The 27,051-nt window shown below is 40.0% G+C and overlaps 1 protein-coding gene across 2 annotated transcripts in view; it reads right to left on the reverse strand.

Moving 5' to 3' along the window:
* Positions 1-27,051, reverse strand: part of prkdc (protein kinase, DNA-activated, catalytic subunit) — a 253,759-nt gene that overhangs the window by 199,741 nt on the left and 26,967 nt on the right. For both annotated transcript variants that reach the window (XM_067979911.1, XM_067979910.1), the window contains exons 10-23: positions 26,177-26,334; positions 25,280-25,426; positions 19,824-19,988; positions 18,937-19,105; positions 17,994-18,043; positions 16,426-16,569; positions 14,334-14,486; positions 13,366-13,481; positions 12,391-12,550; positions 10,704-10,790; positions 9,578-9,697; positions 2,428-2,584; positions 595-698; positions 397-487 (exon numbers count right to left, since the gene is read on the reverse strand). In XM_067979911.1, coding sequence (XP_067836012.1) covers positions 397-487; positions 595-698; positions 2,428-2,584; positions 9,578-9,697; positions 10,704-10,790; positions 12,391-12,550; positions 13,366-13,481; positions 14,334-14,486; positions 16,426-16,569; positions 17,994-18,043; positions 18,937-19,105; positions 19,824-19,988; positions 25,280-25,426; positions 26,177-26,334 — 1,821 coding nt within the window. The remainder of the gene's footprint in view (positions 1-396; positions 488-594; positions 699-2,427; positions 2,585-9,577; positions 9,698-10,703; positions 10,791-12,390; positions 12,551-13,365; positions 13,482-14,333; positions 14,487-16,425; positions 16,570-17,993; positions 18,044-18,936; positions 19,106-19,823; positions 19,989-25,279; positions 25,427-26,176; positions 26,335-27,051) is intronic.

A 27,051-nucleotide genomic window follows, 5' to 3' on the forward strand; every position in this document is an offset into this window, starting at 1 on the left:
ACTTATGCAAGCTGTGGCTTCAATGACCTTCAAAACATTTTCAGGATTAGCTTATTATTGTTTAATAGAGTAACTTCAATTATTTGTTCCGCAGGGCTGTAACTTCATTCAGCTGCCTCTTGAAAATCATAATTTTCACTTTTCAGATACAAAAGTCTCATATGGACCAGCCAGAGCAGAGTTCTGACAATCTGCTTCTTCACACCGTAAACTTCGCTTAAAAGATATTGCAATTAAAACAATTATTAAGTAGGGGAACTGATAGATACATTGCCATTTATATTAAATTCAAGCTCAAAATCCAGGTAAAACCACATCTAGCAGCCTTAAATTTCCATCTCTTATTTATTCTGTTTTCAATCTGATTGACACGATTACAACCGTCGTTATACCCACCTGTGACCAAACTTCGGTTGATCTGCCCCCCAAGTGACCCGAGTAACCGCACTACTCTGCGCCTCACAGCTGCAGCAGGAGACTCTTCGCTCTGTGTTTCATGAAAAGAAAAGTTAAAAAACTTAAAAGCAGACTTGCATTATTCATCAATGGCTATATTTTGTAGACAGGGTCAAATTTCAAATGATATTCACATACCATAGAAAAATCTCTTGCATTTTTCAGGCGACGTATGAGAACCTTGTTTCCTCCTTTACTTGAAGCATTAATGCTAATCATTTCCCAGTTGTTCTGAATCTCATCTAATATGAAGTTAAAAAAATTAAGTTTCCCTAATTAAAACAACACTTGACTTTTTAATCATGGCATTTTTCTATCATAATGCATGGTTACAGAGTTCTAAAACACAGTCAAATCCTAGTCATTTTTTCATATTAGTTTATATCTTTAGAGAGGGTGTTTAAAGTTGTTGAAAATGTCTAAGTGTCACTGTGGTGCAGTTGGTAGCACTCACATCCGAGTCAAAAAGTGATGAGTTCAAGCCCCATTCCAGAGACTTGAGCACATAATCCAGACTGACACTCAGGGAATGCTGCACTGTCGGAGGTGCCATCTTTCAGATGAGACATTAATCCGAGGATCTGTCTGCCCTCTTAGGTAGACGTAAAAGATCCCATTGCACTATTCAAAGGAGAGCAGGGGAGTTCTCCCGGTGTCCTGACCAACATTTATTCCTCAACCAACCTAAAACACAGATTAGCAGGTCATTTCTTTCACTGCTGTTTGTGGGAGCTTGCTGTGCATTGGCTGCCACATTTCCTACATTACATCAGCAAATACACTGCAAATGTACACTGGCTGTAAAGTACTTTGGGACGTCCTGAGGATGTGAAAGTCTTTCTTTCTTTAGATAGCTAGATAAAACTCACTTAAAAACTTAACAGATCCAAGTGTAGCTGGAAACAACTCCATGTTTAACATTCACTCCCTCCACCACCGGCGCACCATGGCTGCAGTGTGTACCATCTACAAGGTGCACTGTAGCAACTCGCCAAGGCTTCTCCGACAGCACCTCCCAAACTCGAGACCTCTACCACCTAGAAGGACAAGGGCAGCAGGCACATGGGAACACCACCACCTGCATGTTCCCCTCCAAATCACACACCATCCTGACTTGGAAATTTATCGCCGTTCCTTCATCGTCACTGGGTCAAAATCCTGGAACTCCCTACCTAACAGCACTATGGGAGTACCTTCACCACACGGACTGCAGCAGTTCAAGAAGGTGGCTTACCACCACCTTCGCAAGGGCAATTCAGGATGGGCAATAAATTCTGGCCTTGTCAGCGATGCCCACGTCCCATGAATGAATAAAAAAATGTTCAACTTTGCTGATATAACTCTTTGAACTTCACGGTGTTATCAAATGACATTTTAAAATGATCCTAGAATCCCTGTTGTTCATTTCCATAAGTCTTTCTTCATCTGCTTACTTTACTTGTCACAATTTCTCTCTTAGGATCCTGACATTCTGAAACTCTTTACCTCCTTCACTCTTTCTTTTCTGTTACAATTAGCAGGCTTTTAAAAGCCAAGTTTGGATGTCACCTAATCACTATTTCTGGATTTATTTTGTCACTCCACTACTCTTTTCAACTTTGGTGGTATTCCACAATATTGGTCCTAGCCCTTCACTCAGGCTTCTGAATAAAAAGACTTTACTATGCACCTGACTATTATAATTCGTCAGCTCTGTGTCTGATGTTTATTTCTTTTACAAGCCCACTTAATATCATACATTTCAACCAGTAAACTAAGATATAATACAACATCTCTGCATCATTTATTATTAAGTAATCACAACAACACGTACCCAAGTGCTAAGTGGACAAGTCTGAATACTTCTGTAACATTCTAAAGCACAACCCTTTATTCCAGGCTTTTACACCCATTCTGAACAATTTTATTTAATGAATGGAAAGAAGAGTGACTTTATCGAGGAGAGTGGAAAAACTGTGACAAACTTCTTACTCGAATCTGCTGTTTTCAGATAGCCATCCAGGTGTGGTAAAATGTCCTTGTAGTAAGGCCGAATGGCATGCTTGGCTATACGAGATGACCAGTCCTCCAGAGCATCCAATCCAGCATCAGCAAGTGGGATGTGGCTAAGGCCTAGTTTAAATGCAATCTGATTGGGAAGGGCAGAGAGTAATCATAGAATCAATGAATTTTATAACAAAGGAGGCGGCCATTCGGCCCATTGTGCCTGTGTCAGCTCTCTGAAAGAGCCAACCACTTAATCACATTCCCCTGCCCCTTCCAAGTTTTGCTTTCATAAATATTTAACCACTTTTTTTTAAAAGCTATTATAGATTCCTCTTTCACCACTGTTATTGGTAGGGTATGCCATACCCGAGCAACCCTCTGTGTAAATAAAATTCTCCTAGACTCTCACTATGTTCTTTTGGTGATAATCTTAAATTTATACCCTTCAGTTACTGACTCAATGACCAGGGGAAATACTTTTTTCCCTAACTAAACCCCATATAATTTTGAATACCTTCATCAGATTTCCTCTTAACCTTTGTTCTTATGAAAAGAGCATCAATTTCTCTAGTTTCTCCTCGTATTCTTCTGGAGAAATAATTCCTGATACTGAAAAAATTTCAGAATAATTTTTTAGTTTCATCCATAAGAAAAATGGAAGCTAAATGGTGACATGGTGCTGTAGCAGCATTTCTAAACAGCAATGTGACACTTTAAGTGCAACTGATTTTAATTTATGGCCAATGAAATAGGCAGTAGGACAAATCTCTAATCAAATAAATCAACAAGGAATCAGCAAAGAACAGAACAAGGAAAGAATAAAAATAAATCAGCAGACCACAATAAGGGAACAAGGATGCATAAAGGACCGGATACAGGAATTTGTAATGGGAATATAAATATACAGACAGAATGCATGACTTTAAAAAGTAGGCTGAATTAAGTCTGTGAACCCTGATCCAATTATTCCCCTGTTCTCTAACCCCATTTCACCTGAAGACTACACTTGGTCTGGACTTCTTGAAATGCCACGGGAGATCGTCTAGTAAAAATATACGGTTTCTGTTTTTGACCCGCTATCCTGTCTAACTCCTTCACCATAGCTGAAATGGCAGTTCAACAGGCTAACATGGCTGCTAAGTAGGATGTTAACACTTCTGGGAACCGAAAGCCAAGGAAGTGCTGAACAACCGTAGATGGGGAATGAGGGCGGGGAGCAGCGATTGGGAGAACAGACGAGAACCAACCCGCAACTGACTGGCGGCAAGGGCAGTAATGAGAAGCGCAAAGGCTGGCAAGTATGGTTCCAGAACCACAGGAAGCAGTCATCAAATTCTTTTAAACATACAGGAAATAAATCTTTTGAAAAGGTATAGGGGTTAAAAAGAAAGACTTGCATTTATATAGCACTTTTCACGACCTCAGGACATCCCAAAGTGCTTAAAAGCCAATGAAGCATTTTATTTTGAAGTGTAGTCACTGTTGTAATGTAAGAAATGCGGTGGCCAATTTGTGCAGAGCAAGATCCCACAAACAGCAATGTGATAATGACCAGATAATCTGTTTTTAGTGATGGTGGTTGAGAGATAAATATTGGCCAGGACACCGGGGATAACTTGCCTGCTCTTCTTCGAAATAGGGCCGTGGGATCTTTCACACCCACCTGAGGACAGACAGGGCCTCTGTTTAATCTCTCATCTGAAAGACGGCACCTCCAAAAATGCAGCGCAAAAATACAGTACTGCACTGGAGTGTCAACCTAGGTTTTGTGCTCAAGTCTCTGGTGTGGGACTTGAACCCACGACCCTCTGACTCAGAGGCGAGTGCACTACCAACTGAGCCACAGCAAACAAAATATATTGGGCCAGAAATCGCGCAGAGCGGCGTGGCGTGGCTCACTACAGCTCCTGCAAATCAAATTAACGAAAATACTTTCTGTGAGCTATGTGGCGTTGAATTGCTTGATTTTGAACTTTAAAAAAATGTGTGCTATCAACCCAGCCTCTGAGAAACGTGCGTTGACTTGCACAGAATAGTCTGTGAGAATAGAAGACACACCCCCAAAATCTGTCCGGAAGAGAAGTCACGCTCACAGATTAAGGCTGCATTGCTCAAGCAGGCAAGCAGACTTCATTCATTTAAAGTTAGTATTCTGGATGTCAATGGGAACAAAAATTTTAAATCTTTTTTTTAAATAAAAAGCCAAAGAAATAATTGAATTAAATTAAAGAGTCAGAAGGGAAGAATAAAACATTTTAATTTTAAATTTTTTTATGACCAAAAATTACTAAAATAAGGAGTAATGAGAGGCTCCACATTTTAAAAATTTAACTTTTACTTGTTTGGCCATCATTAAGACTAACCGACTAAATTAGCAATAATACTGTGGGGGAGGAATTCCTGGAGTGTGTACGTGACGGTTTTCTAGACCAATACATTGAGGAACCAACTAGAGAACAGGCGATCCTCGACTGGGTATTGTGCAATGAGAAAGGATTAATTAAAAATCTTGTTGTGCAAGAAGAGCAACCAGAACATGATAGAATTCCTCAATTAGATGGAGAGTGAAGTAGTTGAATCCAAAACTAGGTCCTGAAGCTAAATAAAGGAAATTACGAAAGTATGAGATGCGAGTTGGCTATGATAGATTGGGGAACTTTAGTAAAAGGGATGATACTGGATAGGCAATGGCTAATATTTAAAGAACATGTGCAGGAATTACAACAATTATTCATTCTTGTCTGGCGCAAAAATAAAACAGGAAAGTGGCTCAACCGTGGCTTACAAAAGAAATTAGGGATAGTATTAGATCCAAAGAGGAGACATGCAAAATTGCCAGAAAAAGCGGCAAGCCTGAGGATTGGGAGAAGTTCAGAATTCAGCAAAGGAGGACAAAGAGATTGATTAAGAGGGGAAACAGAGTATGAGAGTAAACTAGCAGGGAACATAAAAACTGACTGTAAAAGCTTCTATAAATATGTCAAGAGAAAAAGATTAGTGAAGACAAATGTAGGTCCCTTAAGGTCAGAAATGGGGGAAATTTTAATGGGGAACAAAGAAATGGCAGAGCAATTAAACACATACTTTAGTTCGGTCTTCACAAAGGAGGACACAAATAACCTGCCATAAATGTTAGAGAACCAAGGGTCCAGTGAGAGGGAGGAACTGAAGGAAACCAGTATTAGTAAAAAAAAGTGATAGGGAAATTAATGGGGCTAAAGGCTGACAAATCCCCAGGGCCTGATAATCTATATCCCAAAATAGTGGATGCATTGGTGATCATCTTCCAAAATTCTATAGACTCTGGAACAGTTCCAACAGATTGGAGGGTAGCAAATGCAACCCCACAATTAAAAAAAGAGGGAGAGAAAAAAAACAGGGAATTACAGACCAGTTAGCCTAACATCAGTAGTGGGGAAAATGCTAGTCTATTATAAAAGATGTGATAACAGAACACTTGGAAGGCATTAACGGAATTGGATAAAGTCAGCATGGGTTTATGGAAGGGAAATCATGCTTAACAAATCTACTGGAGTTTTTTTTGAGGATGGCAGATGCAGTATAACGTGGATAAATGTGAGGTTATCCACTTTGGTTGTAAAAACAGAAAGGCAGATTATCTGAATGGTGATAGATTAGGAAACGGGGAGGTGCAAAGAGACCTGGGTGTCCTTGTACACCAGTCGCTGAAAGCGAGCATTCAGGTGCAGCAAGCAGTTAGGAAGGCAAATGGTACGTTGACCTTCATTGCAAGAGGATGCGTACAGGAGCAGGGATGTCTTACTGCAGTTGTACAGGGCCTTGGTGAGACTACATCTGGAGTATTGTGTGCAGTTTTGGTCTCCTTATCTGAGGAAGGATGTCCTTGCCATGGAGGGAGTGCAACAAAGGTTTACCAGACTGATTCCTGGGATGGCAGGACTGACGTATGAGGATAGATTGGGTTGACTAGACCTATATTCACTAGAGTTTAGAAGAATGAGAGGTGATCTCATCGAAATATATAAAATTCTAACAGGACTAGGCAGACTAGATGGGGAGTCCAGAACCAGGGGTCACAGTCTCAGGTTACAGGGTATGCCATTTCGAACAGAGATGAGGAGAAATTTCTTCACTCAGAGGGTGGTGAACCTGTGGAATTCTCTACCACAGAAGGCAGTGGAGGCCAAGTCATTAGATGTATTTAAGAAGGAGATAGATATATTTCTTCATGCTAAAGGGATCAAGGGATATGGGGAAAAAGCAGGAACAGGGTACTGAGTTAGACAATCAGCCATGATCGTTTTGAATGGCGGAGCAGGCCCAAAGGGCCTACTCTTGCTCCTATTTTCTATGTTTCGATGTTTAACCGTACTTTTAAAACTTAGTGTGGACCTGTTATTTTTATGTGTACCTGTTTGGTGGCGTAATTAGCTACTTTCCAGCTAGGCAGATGAGCAAGTTTGCGCTTTTTCAATCATTTCCCTGATTTCAGTGTGCAATGGCCTTTTAATTTGAAGCTGTCAAATCACCAGCAAACCAATAGGAGCAAGTTCACGAATTCGGGTTTTAGTGCACATGTGCAAATGCGCAAATGCGGGAACTTGCTCCTTCAATTTGCTATTAAAAAAGAAGAGAGCTGTTGAATTCCACCATTATTTCAGGAGCAATTTCTGGCCCATTAATAAAAATAAAATCGACAAATGGCAAATGAGAAAACTTCAAGGAGAAATCACTTTGAGAAGACCCAATATGCATCCAAACTAGGTGAAATAGTTCGCAAATTTGGCTCGCAGCCACCCAGCAGCCAAGTTGAGTAATTACAGGGTGACAAGTTTATATAGCAAAGCCCATTGGTCCAGATTTTGCAGAAAAAAACAGCGTCTGAATGGTGCATCCTGTTATTAATGCGCAAACTGAGGAAGAGATACCCCGTGAATTGCGAATCACAAGTTGCTGGACGATTTCCACCACTCTGCCACTAGCTTTGCGAAAACGGCATCTCGCACTTCACCTCCCCATGATTTTCATGAAGTTGCTGCATTTGACATTAATTGCCCATTAAACTCACCACAGAAAGTTAAGTTCTTTCTAATAATTAACAGTGTAAGTACTCTTTTAATAACGTGATAATTGAATGACTGCCAATCAACCTCTATTGTCTAGAAAAGTGTGGAGTCTCATTCCTTGAGGTTGTGAATTGTTTTAGGAGATTTTAAAAAGGTCAAATTTAAATTTTTTTTTTCATACTTTTCCTTTCTGTCTCTTTTTTCTTTATCTTAATCCAAACTTTCTTTCCCTCTCTTTATTTCTCTTTCTGTACCTGATTTTACATTGAATTCACTCTCCTTCTCAGTCTTTTCTTTGTTTATTTCTCAATCCTTTAATCTCATTGGTAAAAGGGATATAGTGTTTGCCCCGTTGTTCACCATGGTTCCAGATGCCCTGTTTCCCTCGATGCGCCGTTATTAGTTCGCACTTCCTGCAACTTTGTGGGCAAGAAATGTTAAAACCTGAACGTGCACGAAATGGCTAACTCACAGGCACATCACGCGATGCCCTATTCCATCAAAATCTTGGCCAATATATATGCGGACATAGAATTTATTATGGAGAAAAGGGTGATGCATAAAAGACCTCATTTCAGCCTTAGTCCAAACATGGACAAAAGAGCTGAATTCTGGAGGTGACGTGAGAGTGACTGCACTTGACATCAAGGCAGTATTTGACCAAGTGTGGCACCAAGGAGCCCTAGTAAAATTGAAGTCAATAGGAATCAGAGGGAAAACTCTCCAGTGGCTGGAGTCAGACCCAGTTCAAAGGAAGATGGTAGCGGTTGTTGGAGGCCGATCATCTCAGCCCCAGGACATTGCTGCAGGAGTTCCTCAAGGCAGTGTCCTAGGTCCAACCATCTTCAGCTGCTTCATCAATGACCTACCCTTTATCACAAGGACAGAAGTGGGGATGTTCGCTGATGATTGCAGTGTTCAGTTCCATTCGCAAACCCTCAGATAATGAAGCAGTCCATGTCTGCATGCAGCAAGACCTGGACAACATCCAGGCTTGGGCTCATAAGTGGCAAGTGACATTCACGCCAGATAAGTGCCAGGCAATGACCATCTCCAATAAGAGAGTCTAACCACCTCCGCTTGACATTCAACGGCATTACCATCGCTGAATCCCCCACCATCAATATCCTGGGGGTCACCATTGGCCAGAAACTTAACTGGTCCAGCCATATAAATACTGTGGCGACAAGAGCAGGTCAGAGGCTGGATATTCTGCGGCGAGTGACTCACCTCCTGACTCCCCAAAGCCTTTCCACCATCTACAAGGCACAAGTCAGGAGTGTGATGGAATACTCTCCACTTGCCAGGATGAGTGCAGCTCCAACACTTAAGAAGCTCGACACCATCCAGGACAAAGCAGCCCGCTTGATTGGCACCCCATCCACCACCCTAAACATTCACTCCCTTCACCACTGGCGCACCGTGGCTGCAGTGTGTACCATCTACAGGATGCACTGCAGCAACTCGCCAAGGCTTCTTCGACAGCACCTCCCAAACCCAAGACCTGTACCACCTAGAAGGACAAGGGCAGCAGGCACACGGGAACAGCACCACCCACGTGTTCCCCTCCAAGTCACGCACCAACCTGACTTGGAAATATATCACCGTTCCTTCATCATCGCTGGGTCAAAATCCTGGAACTCCCTACCTAACAGCACTGTGAGAAAACCTTCACCACACAGACTGCAGCGGTTCAAGAAGCCGGCTCACCACCACCTTCTCAAGAGCAATTAGGGATGGGCAATAAATGCTGGCCTTGCCAGCAATGCCTACATCCCATGAACGAATAAAAAAAGTGTGACAAAAACCTGACAATGGGAAGTCAAATTGTGCAGACAAAGAGTGTTTGCAGAGAAATATATAGATATATTACAGAAACAAACACACAGATATTGATCAAAATGAAATATTGGAAGCCAAGGCTGAAATACAGGCCATCAACAGGTTCTTATCGATATGGAGCACTTTATTTAAAACATTTACAAGCTAAACTCCAGAATATAAACAGCTGAGATTATGAGTGCTAAAACATTGATCTGGAAAGTACAAGAAGTCAAAACAAGACTGAATTTGGGAAATATACTAACCTGCAATGCAGGAATAAAAGTCTTAACATCACATTCAATTATGTCATGAGGTAGAGAGAGCACGAAAGTCAGACAGGAAGCCAGTAACTCATCCTTGTACTGTTTCATTCTGATTGCCACCTATAACAGGTAACATAACATGACAGTGTGAGTTCTAGATCATTATGCAATAAATCCCGAATGGCATTTTATCAAGTTAAAAATATACCCATTAACAATTAGGAATGGTTCACATTAATATAACATTTCTTTCTAAAACATATTATGAAGACAACCTGAACTGAAGAATACTGTTAATTAACAAGCAGTCCAACGTCCTTTTACTTAGTTAAAATCCCAGATGATGCTTGAATTTTTATCCAACCCACCCCAACAGGAAAGAAACATATCTTCTAAAGACACTCTGAACCATACTCCAATGGTTTTCTCTTTTTTCTTATATTAAAATTCAAAAAGTAATTCCTGCTGCTTTATATGGAAGACAGGAAATGTGCTCATCGAACAAGAGCATGTGAATTTCTTCATTTTATAAGGAGCTCATACCTGACAAATTGATCTTCCCATACGCCAATAACCTTTGAAAAATATAATTTTGGTGCCTGACCCCCAGTAATCGTACTTTACGAATGTATAGTATGGAAAAGAAATTTGGTCCATCAAGCCACTGCTTCAAACAGTGTACAATCTGCACCAAATACTCTTGAAGTTTCTTGAAGGAGGAAAACTTCTCCTTCTACTTGCAACAAAGTTGTGTGGGGTCAAATCACCTCGACATTTCCTGAATTAAAAACAGCAGGAAAACAGCTGATCTTAAAAGCTACTGATAATATGCTCAATTTTTCACCTTGACTTTAAATATCATTTTCCAACTGTATTAATACAAATACAGTCCACTCCTCTTAATTCAAAGTTGCTTAATTCAAATTATCTGATCATTCAACATTTTTATGAACTAAATTCCCACTTTGCTTTATTATTTGTTACTTAATTTAGATTTTCTTCAGTACAAAAAAAAACATAAAACAATTTTGAATTATCAGTGGTAAACTGTATATAACTTGTGCAGCACAATTTCATCTTTTATTCTGCAGTTCAAAAATATTCACGTATTTGGGATAGTTCTTACCTCCTTTCCAAACTTCCCAAATAATGCAAAGCAGGCAAACTTTTCCGGGTTCTTGGGACACTGCTTTTGAGTCTTTGTGCTAACACCCTGACAAAACAGAGAGTTTTCCCCTTATAATCAGAAATCCAAGCAAAAGCAAAAACACAAGAGCATAATGCACATTTGTCACCTGCTTTCACCCTTAACAGATTTTATAAAAATTAAAAGAATTTAAAACATTCACAAAAAAAGGCAATTAATTAAAATGTTACCTTGGCAGCATTGGACCTATAGAGCAACAGCAGAGACCCATGTTTGCTCCCAGCAACATCCTTGGCTTACACATGCCATCAGAAAATCTGAGCTAAGATTAGGCTTTTTTCCCATGACGAGAGGAAAACTGATGGATCAGTCGCCCTAGATCATTCTAACACATGATCCAGCACCAGGCTCAAATGCGACCTTATCATAGAATGATACAGCACATAAGGAGGCCATTCGGCCATCGTACCTGTGCCAGCTCTTTAGTAGAGCATCCAATTAGTCCCACTCCCCTAATGTTGTGAGCTGCTGTGAAAGTGAACAAAACATTAGGGCGCAGAGCTAGGGCAACTAAACGTAAAACTATAGTTGCGATCCTTACCTTAAACAAGGCCTTGGCCTGGCCACACCTATAATACTGTGTCAAGTTTTGATTCCCTGACATTGTGGGGGATATTAAGGCCCTGGGAAAAGTTCAGATGATGGCCACTTGCTGATACCTGGTTGAGGGCCCTTAGTTATCAGGACGTGCTTAGAGAGCTGGGGCATTTGAACCTGGAAAAGAACAGATTTCGAGAGGGTACGATTGAGGTCTTTAAAATTATGAAAGGATTATCTTCTATCCATGTGGATATATTACTTGAGTTCGACAGGCAGGGGAAAACTACAGGACATCAGTGCAAGTTAAGCAATCATAGGGTTAGGTTAGATGGCAGAGAGTTGTTGACCTCTGGAATAAGTTGCCAGTGAGTGTAGGATTGCTGTATTTGTTCAAAATGGAGCTGATGAGTTGCTGACATCTTAAACTATAGAAGGTAGGTGGGGGTTGATGGGGATAGTGAAACCAGAATTTGCTTGATTGCCTGCAGGGGTCAGAGAGGAATTTCCTAGAGTTTTTTTTTCCCTAAGTTGGCCTAAGGTTTTTTTTTTCTGGTCTTTTGCTTCTCCCAGGAGGCTACATGGCTGGGAAAGTGGGGTATTGGGATGGGTTTAATGCAGTGAGCAGGTTGCACCATATGGGATGGGACAGACTTGATGGATCAGGGCTTTTCCTGTTCTTCCTTGTACATTAGTAGCTTTGATGTGGAGATGCCGGTGATGGACTGGGGTTGACAATTGTAAACAATTTTACAACACCAAGTTATAGTCCAGCAATTTTATTTTAAATTCACAAGCTTTCGGAGATTTTCTCCTTCCTCAGGCAAATGTTTCAAGATCTCGAAGATCTTGAAACATTTGCCTGAGGAAGGAGAAAATCTCCGAAAGCTTGTGAATTTAAAATAAAATTGCTGGACTATAACTTGGTGTTGTAAAATTGTTTACATTAGTAGCTTGGCAGAGGTTTCTGATCAAGTCACACACCTCCCCTCTCAGACAAGGAATAATTTTATGCAAAACGACAAACAAACTGAAGAGGAAGAAAATTAAGTGCATATATTTTCATTACCTCAAAATATTTAATTGTTTTGGCAATTTTCATCGTGACCGACAGAAGTTTGTAGAATCCACTGACTAGGGGAAATTGCGTTGAGCGTAGAATGAGCTCATGTCCAAATCTATACACCCATTGTTCAAAGAAGTCTGTGTGTTTTTCTAACAACAATTCCCTAATTCAAAAGTTAAGATAATTTTTTTGTTAAAGAAAAACTGCAAAAAGAAACTTCAAGTATTGAGAGAAAATAATGAGCACAAATAAAATTCTCCAGAGGTTTGACTCAGTCACAATTCTGCATCTGTGCTTTGAAGTCACCACTTTGGGATAAACGCACCAAAAAGCATTTAAATATTGAATATGTTTCTAAGTCAGGAGGTAGATATACTTTGCTAATGATAGGTTTTGGATACCGTATACTGTGCCACTCTAGATGTTCAATCATGTGTTAGAGTGATATGAAGTGTGACCATGAAATACATACGGTCATGCAATCCACTTGACCCAATTAAACTCTACTGCTCACAGGTCTATTTCAAATTATGGTGCAGAGACAGGCACAGAGCAGTTTCAACAGCCAGTCCCGATGATTGACTTCTCAAGTCATATTTACGCTTAGTTCTAGCTAAGGTTCTTTATTCTTCTCACTTTGAACAATGTGGACCTAGTATACTTCACCCAGGGACAGGAAGGAATATATTTGTACATGTTATAGCCATCTGTCTGGTAAGCAAGCTAAGATTGATCATAAAGAGTGGCTCAATGTACAGTATCCAAAAGCCACTGCTAGCAATGTATATCTATCACCTGATTTTGAAACATATTCAATATTTGAAGAGTGATGACTTCAAACCACAGATGCACAATTGTAATGAAGTCCACAGCTACAAAAAAAATTGTAGGTCACAGTAATTTATTGGATAGTATTTTTATTTAAAAATAATTAAACTGACTTCTTTAGCAGTTTCATTAAGCAGTTTGCACACTTACCCACAGAATTCTACTAAATTGATGAAGGCAGTAAAATCTTTTGGTTTAGTTGGCTGCAGGTTTGCTGCTGGATCAGACGTAGGGATTACAATACTACTGTTGATGTCACCTGAACCCTGCAAAGCAATCAGAGAACTTCACTTTATGGCACATCCTTCAATAAATTCTTTCTAGCTTCTGAACTCGTTTCTGCAGTTAATTGTTAAACCATCTCATGATTTTTAACTAGGCAATTGTTAATCAAATTAAAATACAATTTAATGCATCATTTGTGGGGTTTCATTTTTAAGAGTTTATATATGTATATTCTATATATTTACTAAACTTATGGCACTTCACATTTTAGAAAGTAGTGAAACCACCTCAAGAAGCTAGTCTCACACTGATTTGGCTTTTGACCGGCTGCAGTATATTTGTAATCAGTACAAAAAAAAGTTTGAAAAGTTCCTTTTTAACCTTTTCAATGTTAGCAGAGACAGCTGTTCCATTTCCTCTTTGCAGGAATTCAAGCAGTAAGTGTCAAGTTGAACAAATACGTAGAGGTGCTGGTAGAACTTGGGCTTACTAGAACTTACTAGCTTTGCATCACTGTAAGCAGATACTGGACTCAAACAACTTGTAACTGTGCCCTTCTTTAAACCAATTGTAAACAATTTTACAACACCAAGTTATAGTCCAACAAATTTATTTTAAATTCCACAAGCTTTCGGAGGCTTCCTCCTTCGTCAGGTGAACGGTGTCCATCACCGGCATCTCCACATCATGACTTCTTTAAACCACACAGTGATAGTGCAAACTAACACTAATCTCCAAAACTCTTCTGTGGACAATGAGATCAAAGGAATGCGCTTTTAGCCACTTTGCAAAAAAAAAAGTTCAAAGAAACTGAGAATATACCCGATTACACTTCCACTTATAAAACAATGTCAGGGCACAGACATCACATAGAAAAAGCAAAAATGTAATACCCCTTCTTCATTTTGGTTTTGCTTGTCCACTGTCAGATCCAACTTCTCAATAATCTTGAGCACTGATTTAATAAACTCATCATACAGCAGCTGATTTAGAGACTTCAAGGGTGAATTAATCATCTGGAATGTCTCATCAACCAATCCAGACTCCTTAAAAAATAAAATATGCAGAACTTCAGATTTGTTTTCCCAGAACAGCAGATCCGGCTTCACAATTTCAACCATGACTATTTGACAAAATGCAGTTTTATTTCTCACAGTTTTATGATCATTTTACTTTTAACCATAATTGTAAAAAAAAACTGCAGCTTCATACTTGCTCTCAAGGCAGTACAAAGAAGGTTCACTCGGTTAATCCCGGGGATGAGGGGGCGGACATATGAGGAGAGGTTGAGTAGATTGGGACTCTACTCATTGGAGTTCAGAACAATGAGAGGCGATCTTATTGAAACATATAAGATTGTGAAGGGGCTTGATCGGGTGGATGCGGTAAGGATGTTCCCAAGGATGGGTGAAACTAGAACTAGGGGGCATAATCTTAGAATAAGGGGCTGCTCTTTCAAAACTGAGATGAGGAGAAACTTCTTCACGCAGAGGGAAGTAGGTCTGTGGAATTTGCTGCCCCAGGAAGCTACATCATTGAATAAATTTAAAACAGAAATCGACAGTTTCCTAGAAGTAAAGGGAATTAGGGGTTACGGGGAGCAGGCAGGAAATTGGACATGAATTTAGATTTGAGGTTAGGATCAGATCAGCCATGATCTTATTGAATGGCGGAGCAGGCTCGAGGGGCCGATTGGCCTACTCCTGCTCCTATTTCTTATGCTCTTATTGTGATTCCTTCTGTTTCTGTCCTGCTGGACGGTCAAAACTATTGTGCAGGATGCCACCAAGATTAAAAAGAGTAGGAGAGAAGACAAGATAAATCAAGACATAGTGATTAGATGATGTCTAAGCTTGGATTTTAGAAGCCTGAACTGTAATAGGAAGCAAAAACCGAGGAAAGCAAGGGGTTTTTCTAGGAAAGAGCAGGCCGGAGATGGTGAAGAAGCATTCAGTACTTGAAGCTTAGGAGAAACAAGTGAGAAGCAATGACAACAGTAGCACTGATAGAATAAAAGCAAGAAAGACTGGAGTTAAAAGGGAAAGGTTTAAGGCTAGAGATCACAGATGGATCACCTATCCGGCAACAAACTTCTGCTTGTGCCCTGCCCAGGATTGAGAGAGTTGCTAGAACAGCTTCTTCATAGTAGCAATATTCAAGTCTTGAACAGACTTAGGTTTTATGGAGTGCTGGGGGGAAATTGTGTTTCTTACAAAAGAAGAAACCAAGTTCCTTGGAGGAGCTTTAGCAATGATGGGGATGTGGGAGGTGCAAGTACAATATGTTTTTGAAGACCAGACTGAAACCATTAATGATTTCCCCCAGTTGTCATGGTGCAGTTTAGCTTTAAAGATTTCTGAAATTCAAGTGTTGAGTCAACCCAAGATCTTGCGCATTTATTCGAGCCAGTCACAAAGTGGCAGACACCAGGGACCATGTTGCTTACTAACTCTCTTGGCCGGTGATGGATATATCTGGAAAGGTGGAGATTTTATTACAATGGCTTTGCCCTTGAATATATTTACTGCAAAAGTATACTACAACATATACATTTAAAATATATTTTTAAAGCAATTTTTTTTAAAAAAACTGTCCTTCCTGTGCAGTGACTGGCCTCTTGATCAGGGCCACCATCCTCATTATGTTTCTGAAAAAAGACAAGCGAAGTAGCACGGTGTGTTGCGAGCTAAGGCTAAGCAAAGCAAAGCAGTTTCAAGCTTTCTCGCCAAGCCTTAGAAAGAGAGGGGAGATGGGGGAACCATCATACAGCCAGAGCGCAATGCTATTTTTCTTTTTAATTTCACCTGTAGGTAATTTTATGTTTTAAAAAAGACAGCAGTGTATTTTGAAATGAATATCCTAATATGAAGCCACTATAGGGCCTCATCTTGAAGTATTCTTTTTTGAAAAAGAAACAGGTTATAAAATATATCAAACTCTAATGAGATGAGATGTTAAGAGTTGTACACTATAACCCTAACTCACCTTCATTTTCCCACAGTCCAGCAGGCTTCTGAACAAGTCCAAATAATCTTTGTAGGAGGGGACTCTCCATTTTCCTGTTGCCACGCTACCATTGCCAAATGACTGTTGTGCATTGGACCCTGGCCCTTCTTTCCCCGTTCCCTCCTAAGGAATTGATCATTAAGATTTGCAGTGGTTACATTATATACTAACACACAATGAAGAAATTTGCTTAGGAAAGATACAAGAAAAAAATACACAAATTCTGAAATAAAAATAAAAAGTGCAGAGAAATCACAACATGTTAGTCAGCATCTGAAAGAGAAACACACATTAACATAAGTGACAGCTATTTTGTAAACGATAAGATCCCACAAGCAGCAATGAGATGAATTTGAGCAAAACAAGCGACAGTGTTCTGATTTTGAGGTCTCAGGGAGCCAGCTCTAGGTGGTTACAATGCTAAATCCAGCTCCCTTATCCTGCCTGTAGAATCATAAACCCACAAAAAACTAGCTCAATGGCTCTGCTTTTGGATAAGGAAGTCTGATTTACTGTGTAAACATGGACTCCAGTCTCCCAGAATCTGAACTAAACAAGTGATAATGTGAAAGTGCTTTTAATTTGTGGTGAGGGTTGAGAGAGGAATATCGATCAGGACACTGGGTGAACTCCTTGCTCTATAGGAGTTGCACAGGATCATTAAGGCCTTCCTGAACAACTGGAACAGGCAGATGGGGTCTCAAACAGTTTAACATCTCATCTGAATGATGGCACTTCTGATGATCCAGCATTCCTTCAGTCTTGGAGTACCAGCCTAGATTATGTACTCAAGTCCTAAAGAGGGACTTGAATCCACAATGTCCTGACTCAAAGGCACCAGTCCTACCAACAGAGCCTAGCTGACACATTCAGTCAGCTAATAATGGTTTCAATAGCCTGCAAGTGGATTTTAAGACACAGGAGAAAGGTGGAAAGACTATATAAAGTCATCTCAGTCAGCTATGTGAAAAAGCATTTGAAAGGCAAGTTAAAGCGAAAAATGGAAAGGAAAGCAATGGAATGTGAATAGGAGAATCTGTTTGGAAAGTCAGGTAGACAGCAGAGATCTGAAATTGTTCAGACTCAGCAGCTGAAGAACTGACGAAGTTTGCAATGAGCTTGGTTGGAACATTGTAGACCAAAGATAGAAACACTGGAGAAAGAATGGTAGCGGCAGTCAAAGTGGCAAGCCACTGGAAGGCCAGCACCAGCTAATTAAGCTTTTTACCATTTTCAGATTAGAAAACAAAGAAATTGACATGTATTTTAAATACAGAATACAAAAGATATTGTCCCTGATAAAATGCCGTAATATTAGCACATGAAAGCTTAACACATTAGCATGAAATTCCTTTGCCTGCTATTTTATTAATGGCATTGACCCCTGTTAAAAATGTATTCTTCAATGCCTCAGTTTAATTGTGCACAAAGGAATTTCATACTAATGCATTAAGTGTTTGTGTGCTAATTTTCGCACAGTGTGATTTCAATGAAACTATCGATGCTTGTTCTTGAATGAAGCAAGATGTCATATAGAATTTTCTTACCCCAGGAAGCAGAACTGGCTTTGAACAGACACGAATCAGACCCTGATGCACTGAAACAGAATTTTTTTTTAAACTTTAAAGTAAAACCATAGTTCACAAAATGTAAGAGCATAATTGATTGCCAAATTTATTTGGGCAATTCCAATACATGTGTCATACAATAGCTCAAAAAATTATTTTACGCAGACATTTGATGCAGTTTAATAAGTCTCATAACAGTAGCAATGAATTAGTTTTTTCATGACAACAGCTGCTATATTACAATAATTGTGCCTATGTAAATGCTAAAATAGCTTGCTCCCAATCTGGACAGGAAAATTTCCCACCTTCACAATTCAGCTTTAATTTAACTTTGTTACAAGTATTTTTAAATACAACAATGGAAACAACTTAGTAATACTAAATCAAAACATTAAACTCTAGTACTTCTCATGAAAATAATCCTGACTGCTCTTACAGTTTTTGTATAAAAATGGATTTGAACAATGGTCTCACCCTTAGTTGGCCTTCTGAATGGAACAATCATTTCCAGAAGCCAGAAATACCAATTTGTCTACATCTAGCTTAAGACTGCCAGTTATCCCTGCAGTTCATTCCATTTAAATGGAACATCTTTCCAATGGAAATGGTTCAAAGTGTGCTGTTTTCTGTTGTATAAACAGCACAGATTTAGCACAGTGGGGTGGATTCAGTAACATGGACCTGCACATGCAGTTTCTTCAGTGACAAATGCAACTTTAATGTCACTGTGCGTTAACAAATCTTGGGGAATACTTTGCCAGTCTGGCCGTGGTCCTCCCAATGTTGGTGGAAGGTCCACACAACCCAACAATGCTGAAATGACATGTTAAGTCTGCAATTACCAAATGCTGAAAGTGTACAGCTGGCCAGTACAAGGGGATTGACAGTTCGATATATTTGTACGTTGAGGTTTGGTACTGACCTACAGTGCTAATAAAGCTCCAGAGGACAGGGCCCTTTCCTGCAAGGGCAATGAACACTTTAACTATGGAACGACAACAAACTGGTTGCATCCTCACACTGTACTGTGGGAAGCCGTCTATCTGAACCACCAGAAGACGTTCTAGCACAGGAGTATAAACGCCAGGGATCTGAGGAGAAAAAAAATTCCAGAGATACATTTAAATTATTAATATATAAACTTTTCAATAAATTATTCCTTTAGAATATTCAAATTGCTGAAGAGTTAAATTTTGTAATATCTTCTTACCACTAGGGTTACTGCAGTTTCATTTGCATTCCATAATTTTAAAATCACAACACTACAAAAAGTATAATTTTAGCTAGGATTTAAAGAGCATATTCGCCGATAAATTAGGCACTTCAGTGACTAAAATATTAATTCCACCTAACCTAGGCAGGGCACTGGTGCCCCAATATTCCGTGGCACAGACTGGTAGAACCTAGGCTATGTCTGCAATTCCCCATGTGGTAAGCTTCAAATCTCAGCCATGCTATCAGTGAATGAACCAAACAGAAGTGAGGTTCTTCAATCACAGAGGAGGCGAGAAAATCAAAGACTGACTCACCTTCTAGTGACTGGGTCCAGAGTGGCAATGGAGATTTTTCTTTTAGAAATTAATTATTAAGAAAAAACATCAGTTACTCGAACGCACCAAGAATCTGGAGACTATGCAACTTTTGCCATTAAAATATAATTTAAAATCAATTTATTATAGAAGTCTATAGATGCAAATAAAATTTGAACCTGGTACAGTCTCAAAACACAGAACTCCTATTTTTTTTTAAAAAGTCAAAACTGGGATAGTTATGCAATTTTCCAAAGCAACCTACACAAGGTGCACTTACTTTGTCTATGTGAAAAATGACACTCGCGATAGAGTCCAGGAAACTGGGAAGCTGATAAACATTGTCATCTTCTGTGTCTGCCTCCGTAAGATACATCTGTTTACAACGCTGAATCAGTTCCGTGTACATGAAGTCAACGTACTGTGAGTTCACAGCCTTACAGGGCTAAAATTATTGAATGGGGGAGGGGGGAAAAAAAAAATCAAATCATTGAGTCTGCTTTAGGACAGTATTATTGTTGGTGAGTTAATTGCAAAAGTAAACAAAGTACATTATCATACTTTTGAAACCAGAATATAATGATCTTACATTGTTCATATTGAACAAAATCAACATTATTGCTAGTTAATTTGTGCAATCAGTGAGTTGAGTGCAGAGACCAGTGGAGTAAAATGGGTTAATAGAGTATGAAGTTAAGCCTCAGCGGGGGTTTGACCACCAAGGGAGTTTAGCCTTGAGATGCAGTTGGCCTAAAGTTATATTTGAGGGGTTAAATCACTTTCTTGTGTTTGATTTTATTGAATGCTAAAAGAAAAAACAGCTTTAGTTTGGAACAGGTTGGCACCTGCAGCCCATGAAGTGTGGTAGTTTGCATAGCGTGCAAGGTTATGGACATTTTGTGTCCATAATGTGCTGTGTTTGATGACCAGAATGAAGTGTCTCCAACTCTTTGCATTCAAGCTCAAAGTTTCCGAGTTAAGAAGCAGCTGGGGAAATTCCAACACATACGGCAGGTTGAAGGGTTCCTGAAATGCACATTCCAAGCAGAACGAGTTAGTGTGAAATGGAAGTGAGTGACCATCATTCGGAGTAGGAAGTGTAAACAGGCTGCAGTGGAAAGATCCCAGATGGTGTTGAATTGACAGACATTTGGTACTCAATAACTGTAACAATGGCAACAACGTGCAACACCACAGCACCATGGAGCATGTGGCTCATAGAATCATAGAAGGTTACAGCATGGAAGGAGGCCATTCGGCCCATCAAGTCCGCGCCAGCTCTTTGCATGAGCAATCCAGCTAGTCCCACTGCCCTGCCCTATCCCTATAGGTCTGCACATTTTTCCATTTCAAGTACTTGTCCAGTTCCATTTTGAAGGCCATGATTGAATCTGCCTTCACCACTCCCTTGGGCAGTGCATTCCAGATCCTAACCACTCGCTGTGTAAAAAAGTTCTTCCTCATGTCACCTGTGGTTCTTTTGCCAATCACCTTAAATCTATGCGTTCTGGTTCTTGACCCTTTCGCCAATGGGAACAGTTTCTCTCTATCTACTCTGTCTAGGCAGAGGTTGTGGAACAGGTAAGAAGTGAAGCGTAGAAATGGGGAAATAGTAATTGGGGACAGCCACAGCTCAAAGTCCTGAATGTTGTGTTTCCTCCTAAGTGCCAGGGTAAGGGATATAACAGAGCAAGTGCAAAAGATTTTGGATAGGGAATGGGAATAGTCATGTTGGAATCAATTACATAGGAAGGAATAAAACTGAGGTCCTGAGGAGCTTCAGGAATTAGGAGCGAGATTAAAGGGCTGACTTCAAGGTTACATATATAAGTTTACAGTACATAAGGAGACCATTCTGTGCACCTGTCTGTTCCAGCTCTCTGCTCGCACAATCCAAAACTAATCCCACAGCCCCATCCTCTCCATGTATTTCCCTCCGCTTCAAATATTTAGCCAATTTTCCCTTAAGAGATGCGATGGTCTCTGACTCAACCACTCCTTGTTGCAACAAACCACTGCATAAAGACATTTGTCCTAACCTCCCTTCTTTCCTTTTATAGTGAGAATTTTAAATTGCTGACCCATCACTGACTCCCTAAACAGAGAAAATAGCATTTCTCTATTCACCTCATTAAAGGCAAGAGGGACTGCCCTTGACATCAAGGCAGCATTTGACTGGGTGTGGCACCAAGGAGCCCTAGTAAAATTGAAGTCAATGGGAATCAGGGGGAAAACTCTCCAGTGGCTGGAGTCAAACCTAGTTCAAAGTATGATGGTAGTGGTTGTTGGAGGCAAATCATCTCAGCCCCAGGACATTGCTGCAGGAGTTCCTCAGCCCAACCATCTTCAGCTGCTTCATCAATGACCTTCCCTCCACCATAAGGTCAGAAATGGGGATGTTCGCTGATGATTACACAGTGTTCAGTTCCATTCGCAACCCCTCAAATAATGAAGCAGTCCGAGCCCGCATGCAGCAAGACCTGGACAACATCCAGGCTTGGGCTCATAAGTGGCAAGTAACATTCGTGCCAGATAAGTGCCAGGCAATGACCATCTCCAACAAGAGAGTGTCCAACCACCTCCCCTTGACATTCAACGGCATTACCATCGCTGAATCCCCCACCATCAATATCCTGGGGGTCACCATTGACCAGAAACTTAACTGGACCAGCCATATAAATACTATGGCTACAAGAGCAGGTCAGAGGCTGGGTATTCTGTGGCGAGTGATTCACCTCCTGACTCCCTAAAGCCTTTCCACCATCTACAATGCACAAGTCACGAGTGTGATGGAATACTCTCCGCTTGTCTGGATGAGTGCAGCTCCAACAACACTCTAGAAGCTCTACACCATTCAGGACAAAGCAGCCCGATTGATTACCACCCCATCCACCACCCTAAACATTCACTCCCTTCACCACCGGTGCACTGTGGCTGCAGTGTACCATCCACAGGATGCATTGCAGCAACTCGCCAAGGCTTCTTCGTCAGCACCTCCCAAACCCGCAACCTCTACCACCTAGAAGGACAAGGGCAGCAGGCACATGGGAACAACACCACCTGCACGTTACCCTCCAAGTCACACACCATCCCGACTTGAAAATTTATCGCCGTTCCTTCATCGTCGCTGGGTCAAAATCCTGGAACTCCCTTCCTAACAGCACTGTGGGAGAGCCTTCACCATACAGACTGCAGCGGTTCAAGGTGGCGGCTCACCACCACCTTCTCAAGGGCAATTAGGGATTGTCAATAAATGCTGGCCTTGCCAACGACGCCCACATCCCATGAACGAATAAAAAAAACCTTATTAAAACCCTTTATAATTTTGAAAACCTCTATTACATGTCCTCTTAGCTCCAGTAGAAATTGTCCCAGTATCTCGAGCCTCTCCTCATTACTATAGTTTCCCACGCCTGGCATCGTCCTGGTGAATTTATGCTGTATGCTCTCTATGGCTTTAATGTCCTTTCTATAATGGGGTGCAAAAACTGTACAGAGTATTTTTAACTACGGCCTAACCAATGCTTTATACAAATTTATCATTACTTCTTTACAAGTACTCCACACCCACTTTATAAAACCTAAAATGCTCTTGGCTTTTTTTTATGACTTTATCCACCTGCACTCCCACTTTCAGGGAATTATGTATATCAACTCCTAGTTCTCCGTTGATCCACACCCTTCAGTGTCTTTACGTTAAGCGATAAGGGAAGTAAATGTATGACTGGATGGTGTAAGAGGGAAGGATTCAGATTCCAGGGACAATGGGACCAGTTCTGGGAGAAAAGTGACCTGTGCAAGATACAGGCTTCACCTGAATAATTCATGCTGTTGGAGTGGGGCACTTAAACTAATACAGCAAAGGGGGATAATAAAAAAAAGACGAAGAAGTCAAAAGGAAAGTAAAAGGGACAAGGAGTATAGGAAAGAACAAAGAGAAAACAGGAAAGTAAAAAACAGATCAGAAGGAGGAGAGATTAAAACTGTAAGATTGCCAAACAGACACAGGCAGATTTGAGTTACAGGCACAAACAATCATGGTTAAGAGATGTTTTTGGATTGGACTGGAGGGATGTAAACAGTGATGCTTATCAGCAGTCAGTGTTGGGACCATTCTTCTCTAAAAGTTATCTGGAGTCCTAGGTTTACAGATGACAAAAATAGGGAGCGTAGTTAACTGTGAAGATGACTGTAAACAACTTCCGAGAGACACAGACAGGACAGTAGATTAGACAGATAGGTATCGAATGAAATTTAATGCAATTATGTGAGGTGATACATTTTGGGAGGAAGAATAAGGAGAAGACATATACACTAGATGGCAAAACCAAATGGTAAAGGGATTAGAACACCAGAGAGAATTAGGGGTTCAGATAAACAAATCTTTAAAAATGGGAGGGCAAATTACTAAACTGATTAAAAAAAACATTTGGGATCCTAGGTTTTGTAAACGAATGGACAGAGCAATAAAGCAGAGGTAATGCTGAATCTATTCAAGATGTGGAGATGCCGGTGATGGACTGGGGTTGACAATTGTAAACAATTTTACAACACCAAGTTATAGTCCAGCAATTTTATTTTAAATTCACAAGCTTTCGGAGGCTTCCTCCTTCCTCAGGTGAACGACATCGTTCACCTGAGGAAGGAGGAAGCCTCCAAAAGCTTGTGAATCTATTCAAATCATTGATTAGACTGCAGTCGGAATACTGTGTTCAGTTTTGGACTTCAGGAAGAAAGTCAAGGCCAAGGAGAAGGTACAGAAGAGATTCATTCTTTCCATTTTCATTAGAATGAAGAAAGTTAAAAAGAGATCTGACAGAGGTATTCAAAATCATGAGGAGTTTCGATCAGGTAAATAGAGAAAAACTTTATGATGTTGCTTGGGTTATAACCTGTGTGGGCAACCGTATTCTCCTATAAGCCAGTACTGAGGAATCAGCTAAGCAACTATATACTGCAAGAGGAAACCAGGAGAAAAGGATCTCAATGTGGAGCAAATTGTCCTTAAATTATGGGGAATGGGCTGGGATTACAGACTTCACTAATTATAGCAAAAAGAGTTATGATGTATCGTAAACATCTGTTTATACTCATGCTAATGTTTTGCCAAAATTAGCAAAGATATGAACTTTTTTTCTTATTAGAATTGAGTTTGAGCAGTCTCAACCCAATTCATGATTGGTATGTGCCCAGAGAAAAAATAAACTACTTGCAATTTGGCACAATATGTTGTCTAGACACGTAATTAATATTTTCTTTTATAAAGATAAACCTTTCTATATTTAGTAGGATTGGTTGGTCCTGACAAATGTATCCGATCCCTTTAGTCACTATCAATATCCAGCACTCCCAGTCAAATGTGTACCATACTAGAAATGGGAAAAATTTTCTCTGTCCCAACAGTGTCCCAATCTGCCATATTATTCACTTTAACCATTCTTTCGGCATCTAAAACTGCAGTTTAATGCAAGTACATTTTATCTGTGGGAGCACATCACATGTGTTGATGTTGCCCAAATTATTTTCAGTTCAATTGATGCATCTACCAGAGGGGCAATTTTCATTGCATCACAACTCACTAACCCAGAATGGCATCCAGTCTACTAGGACTAACATTTTTTGTATTACTAGAAAATGTGGTAATGTTTATGCAAACAATTCCCCCGGTTATATACTTCGTCATGTTATACATACAAAGTTATGGCTAATATGACAAGTGAAAAAAGTGAAACGTACAGCTGCAAATAGTCCATATCCGCGTATGGCAATAGAAAGCTCTTTAGTGCTTGATTCCATTGTCCTGATGATGTCATAAAACTGTTTCATAAAGTACTGCAACTTATCTTCGTGCGAATGAGCATTTTCTGCCACTTGTAAAGCAATCTGTGTACGGGAAAGATAAAAGAGTGTGCGTTAACTGTTTCATCTGTTTTCAAGTACGCTGCAAATGTCTAGAAAGAGTTGCTATCACAATGTTGCATGTGGGTATATCTATAAATAAATAAGACTACGGGCAGTCATAATGTCCCACTTTCATTCGTGCAGTCTAACAAGATATCCCATCTCTGCAAAGCTCCAACTTCAGGAACGAAGAAATTTTTTAAAACTAAAACTGACTCCAACGGAAAGGAAAGTTAGGCAGGATGTATAATGGGTGGCCGATCCAATATCACCTATTTTGTGCCCCGTCAAAGTTGAAAGTTCTGCCCATTATCTGAAAATGGGACAAGATCATACAGACTTTAAACACTCTGGCACTGGTTGAATAAATTTGTTTTTTTTTTAAAAAAAGAAACACTTAAAACCATTATCACAATAACCAGAACATTGTGTTGTTAAAGAATTTCTACATCACAATTATCCAAAAATAGTAGAAAACTAATTGCGAGGACACTCCATATTATATTTTTAATTATGTTCAAATGAAACAATGCCTCTCCACTTCTTGTAATATATTATAACAGAGTTTGCTGAAGAAACCAAGCTATGTGGCCAACCAGAGTACCCTCGCATGATTCTGGAGAGGAAAGAAAATTAGACGATAAATCTTTTTATCAATTTATTATGTCAAATATGGCTTATTTTCGAACACCCCATTATCATACTGCAGTGATTAAAAGGAAAATTAATTACCTCCTTGAGGAAACTTTCAAGAGCAGCATAGCCAGCTTTTTTCATATCAGCATTTGTATGGCCACACCATTTCGACATAGTTTCAAACAGTGTTTGGTAACTGTCCATGAGGTAGGTGCTGAATTGGCTGGAGTGCAATGTAAACAAGCGCAAGCCAGCTGTACAAAAAAATACAAAAAAAGTTGAACTCTAAGCATCCTTGTGTTATAAATGGATAGCCATGTGGTGAAGGATAGAATACTAGAGCCTGGTCTTTAGTTGTTTCCAAGCCTTTATTCATAGAGATTCCCCTTAAACACACAATCTGCATCCTAGATAAGCTCTCCGATATAAAAGGATACAAGAGAGTCCCCAATTGATACCCAACACTCATTGATATAAATCATACAATTAACACCCTACAGGGATTTTTATTAGATTTCCACTTCACAACCAGTTACAACTGTAGTGACTGCTTAATCCATAAATTAGTAAGCATGTCTCAAAACAACCTTAAATTGAATAGAGGGAGAAATTAATGGTTAGGTGGATAAATATACCCTGTGATGTGGTATTGAACCATACAGACCATGAATGTCCCAGATTCAATCCCTGGTATGTGCTAAGCTGGCAAACATCAGCCAGGGTCGTAGTTGGGATGCTAGAATCAGCTTCATATCCAGCACAAGATCACTATTGAGATACTCCTGCTGGAAGTGTATGCACGAATATCCAGTGAGGACAGGATCAGTTGTGATGGCCTCTACACTTTGAGAACTGGTCAACCTCACACATTAAGAATGGTCACCTGGGCAAGTTACCAAAAGGGCTACCAACTTCTTTAAATTTGTTCCCCAGCATGTATCAATAACATCAACGAAAAAACAGAAGAAGGA

This window comes from Heptranchias perlo, chromosome 3 (genome assembly GCF_035084215.1).
Source record: "Heptranchias perlo isolate sHepPer1 chromosome 3, sHepPer1.hap1, whole genome shotgun sequence".
NCBI classification, from domain to species: domain Eukaryota; kingdom Metazoa; phylum Chordata; class Chondrichthyes; order Hexanchiformes; family Hexanchidae; genus Heptranchias; species Heptranchias perlo.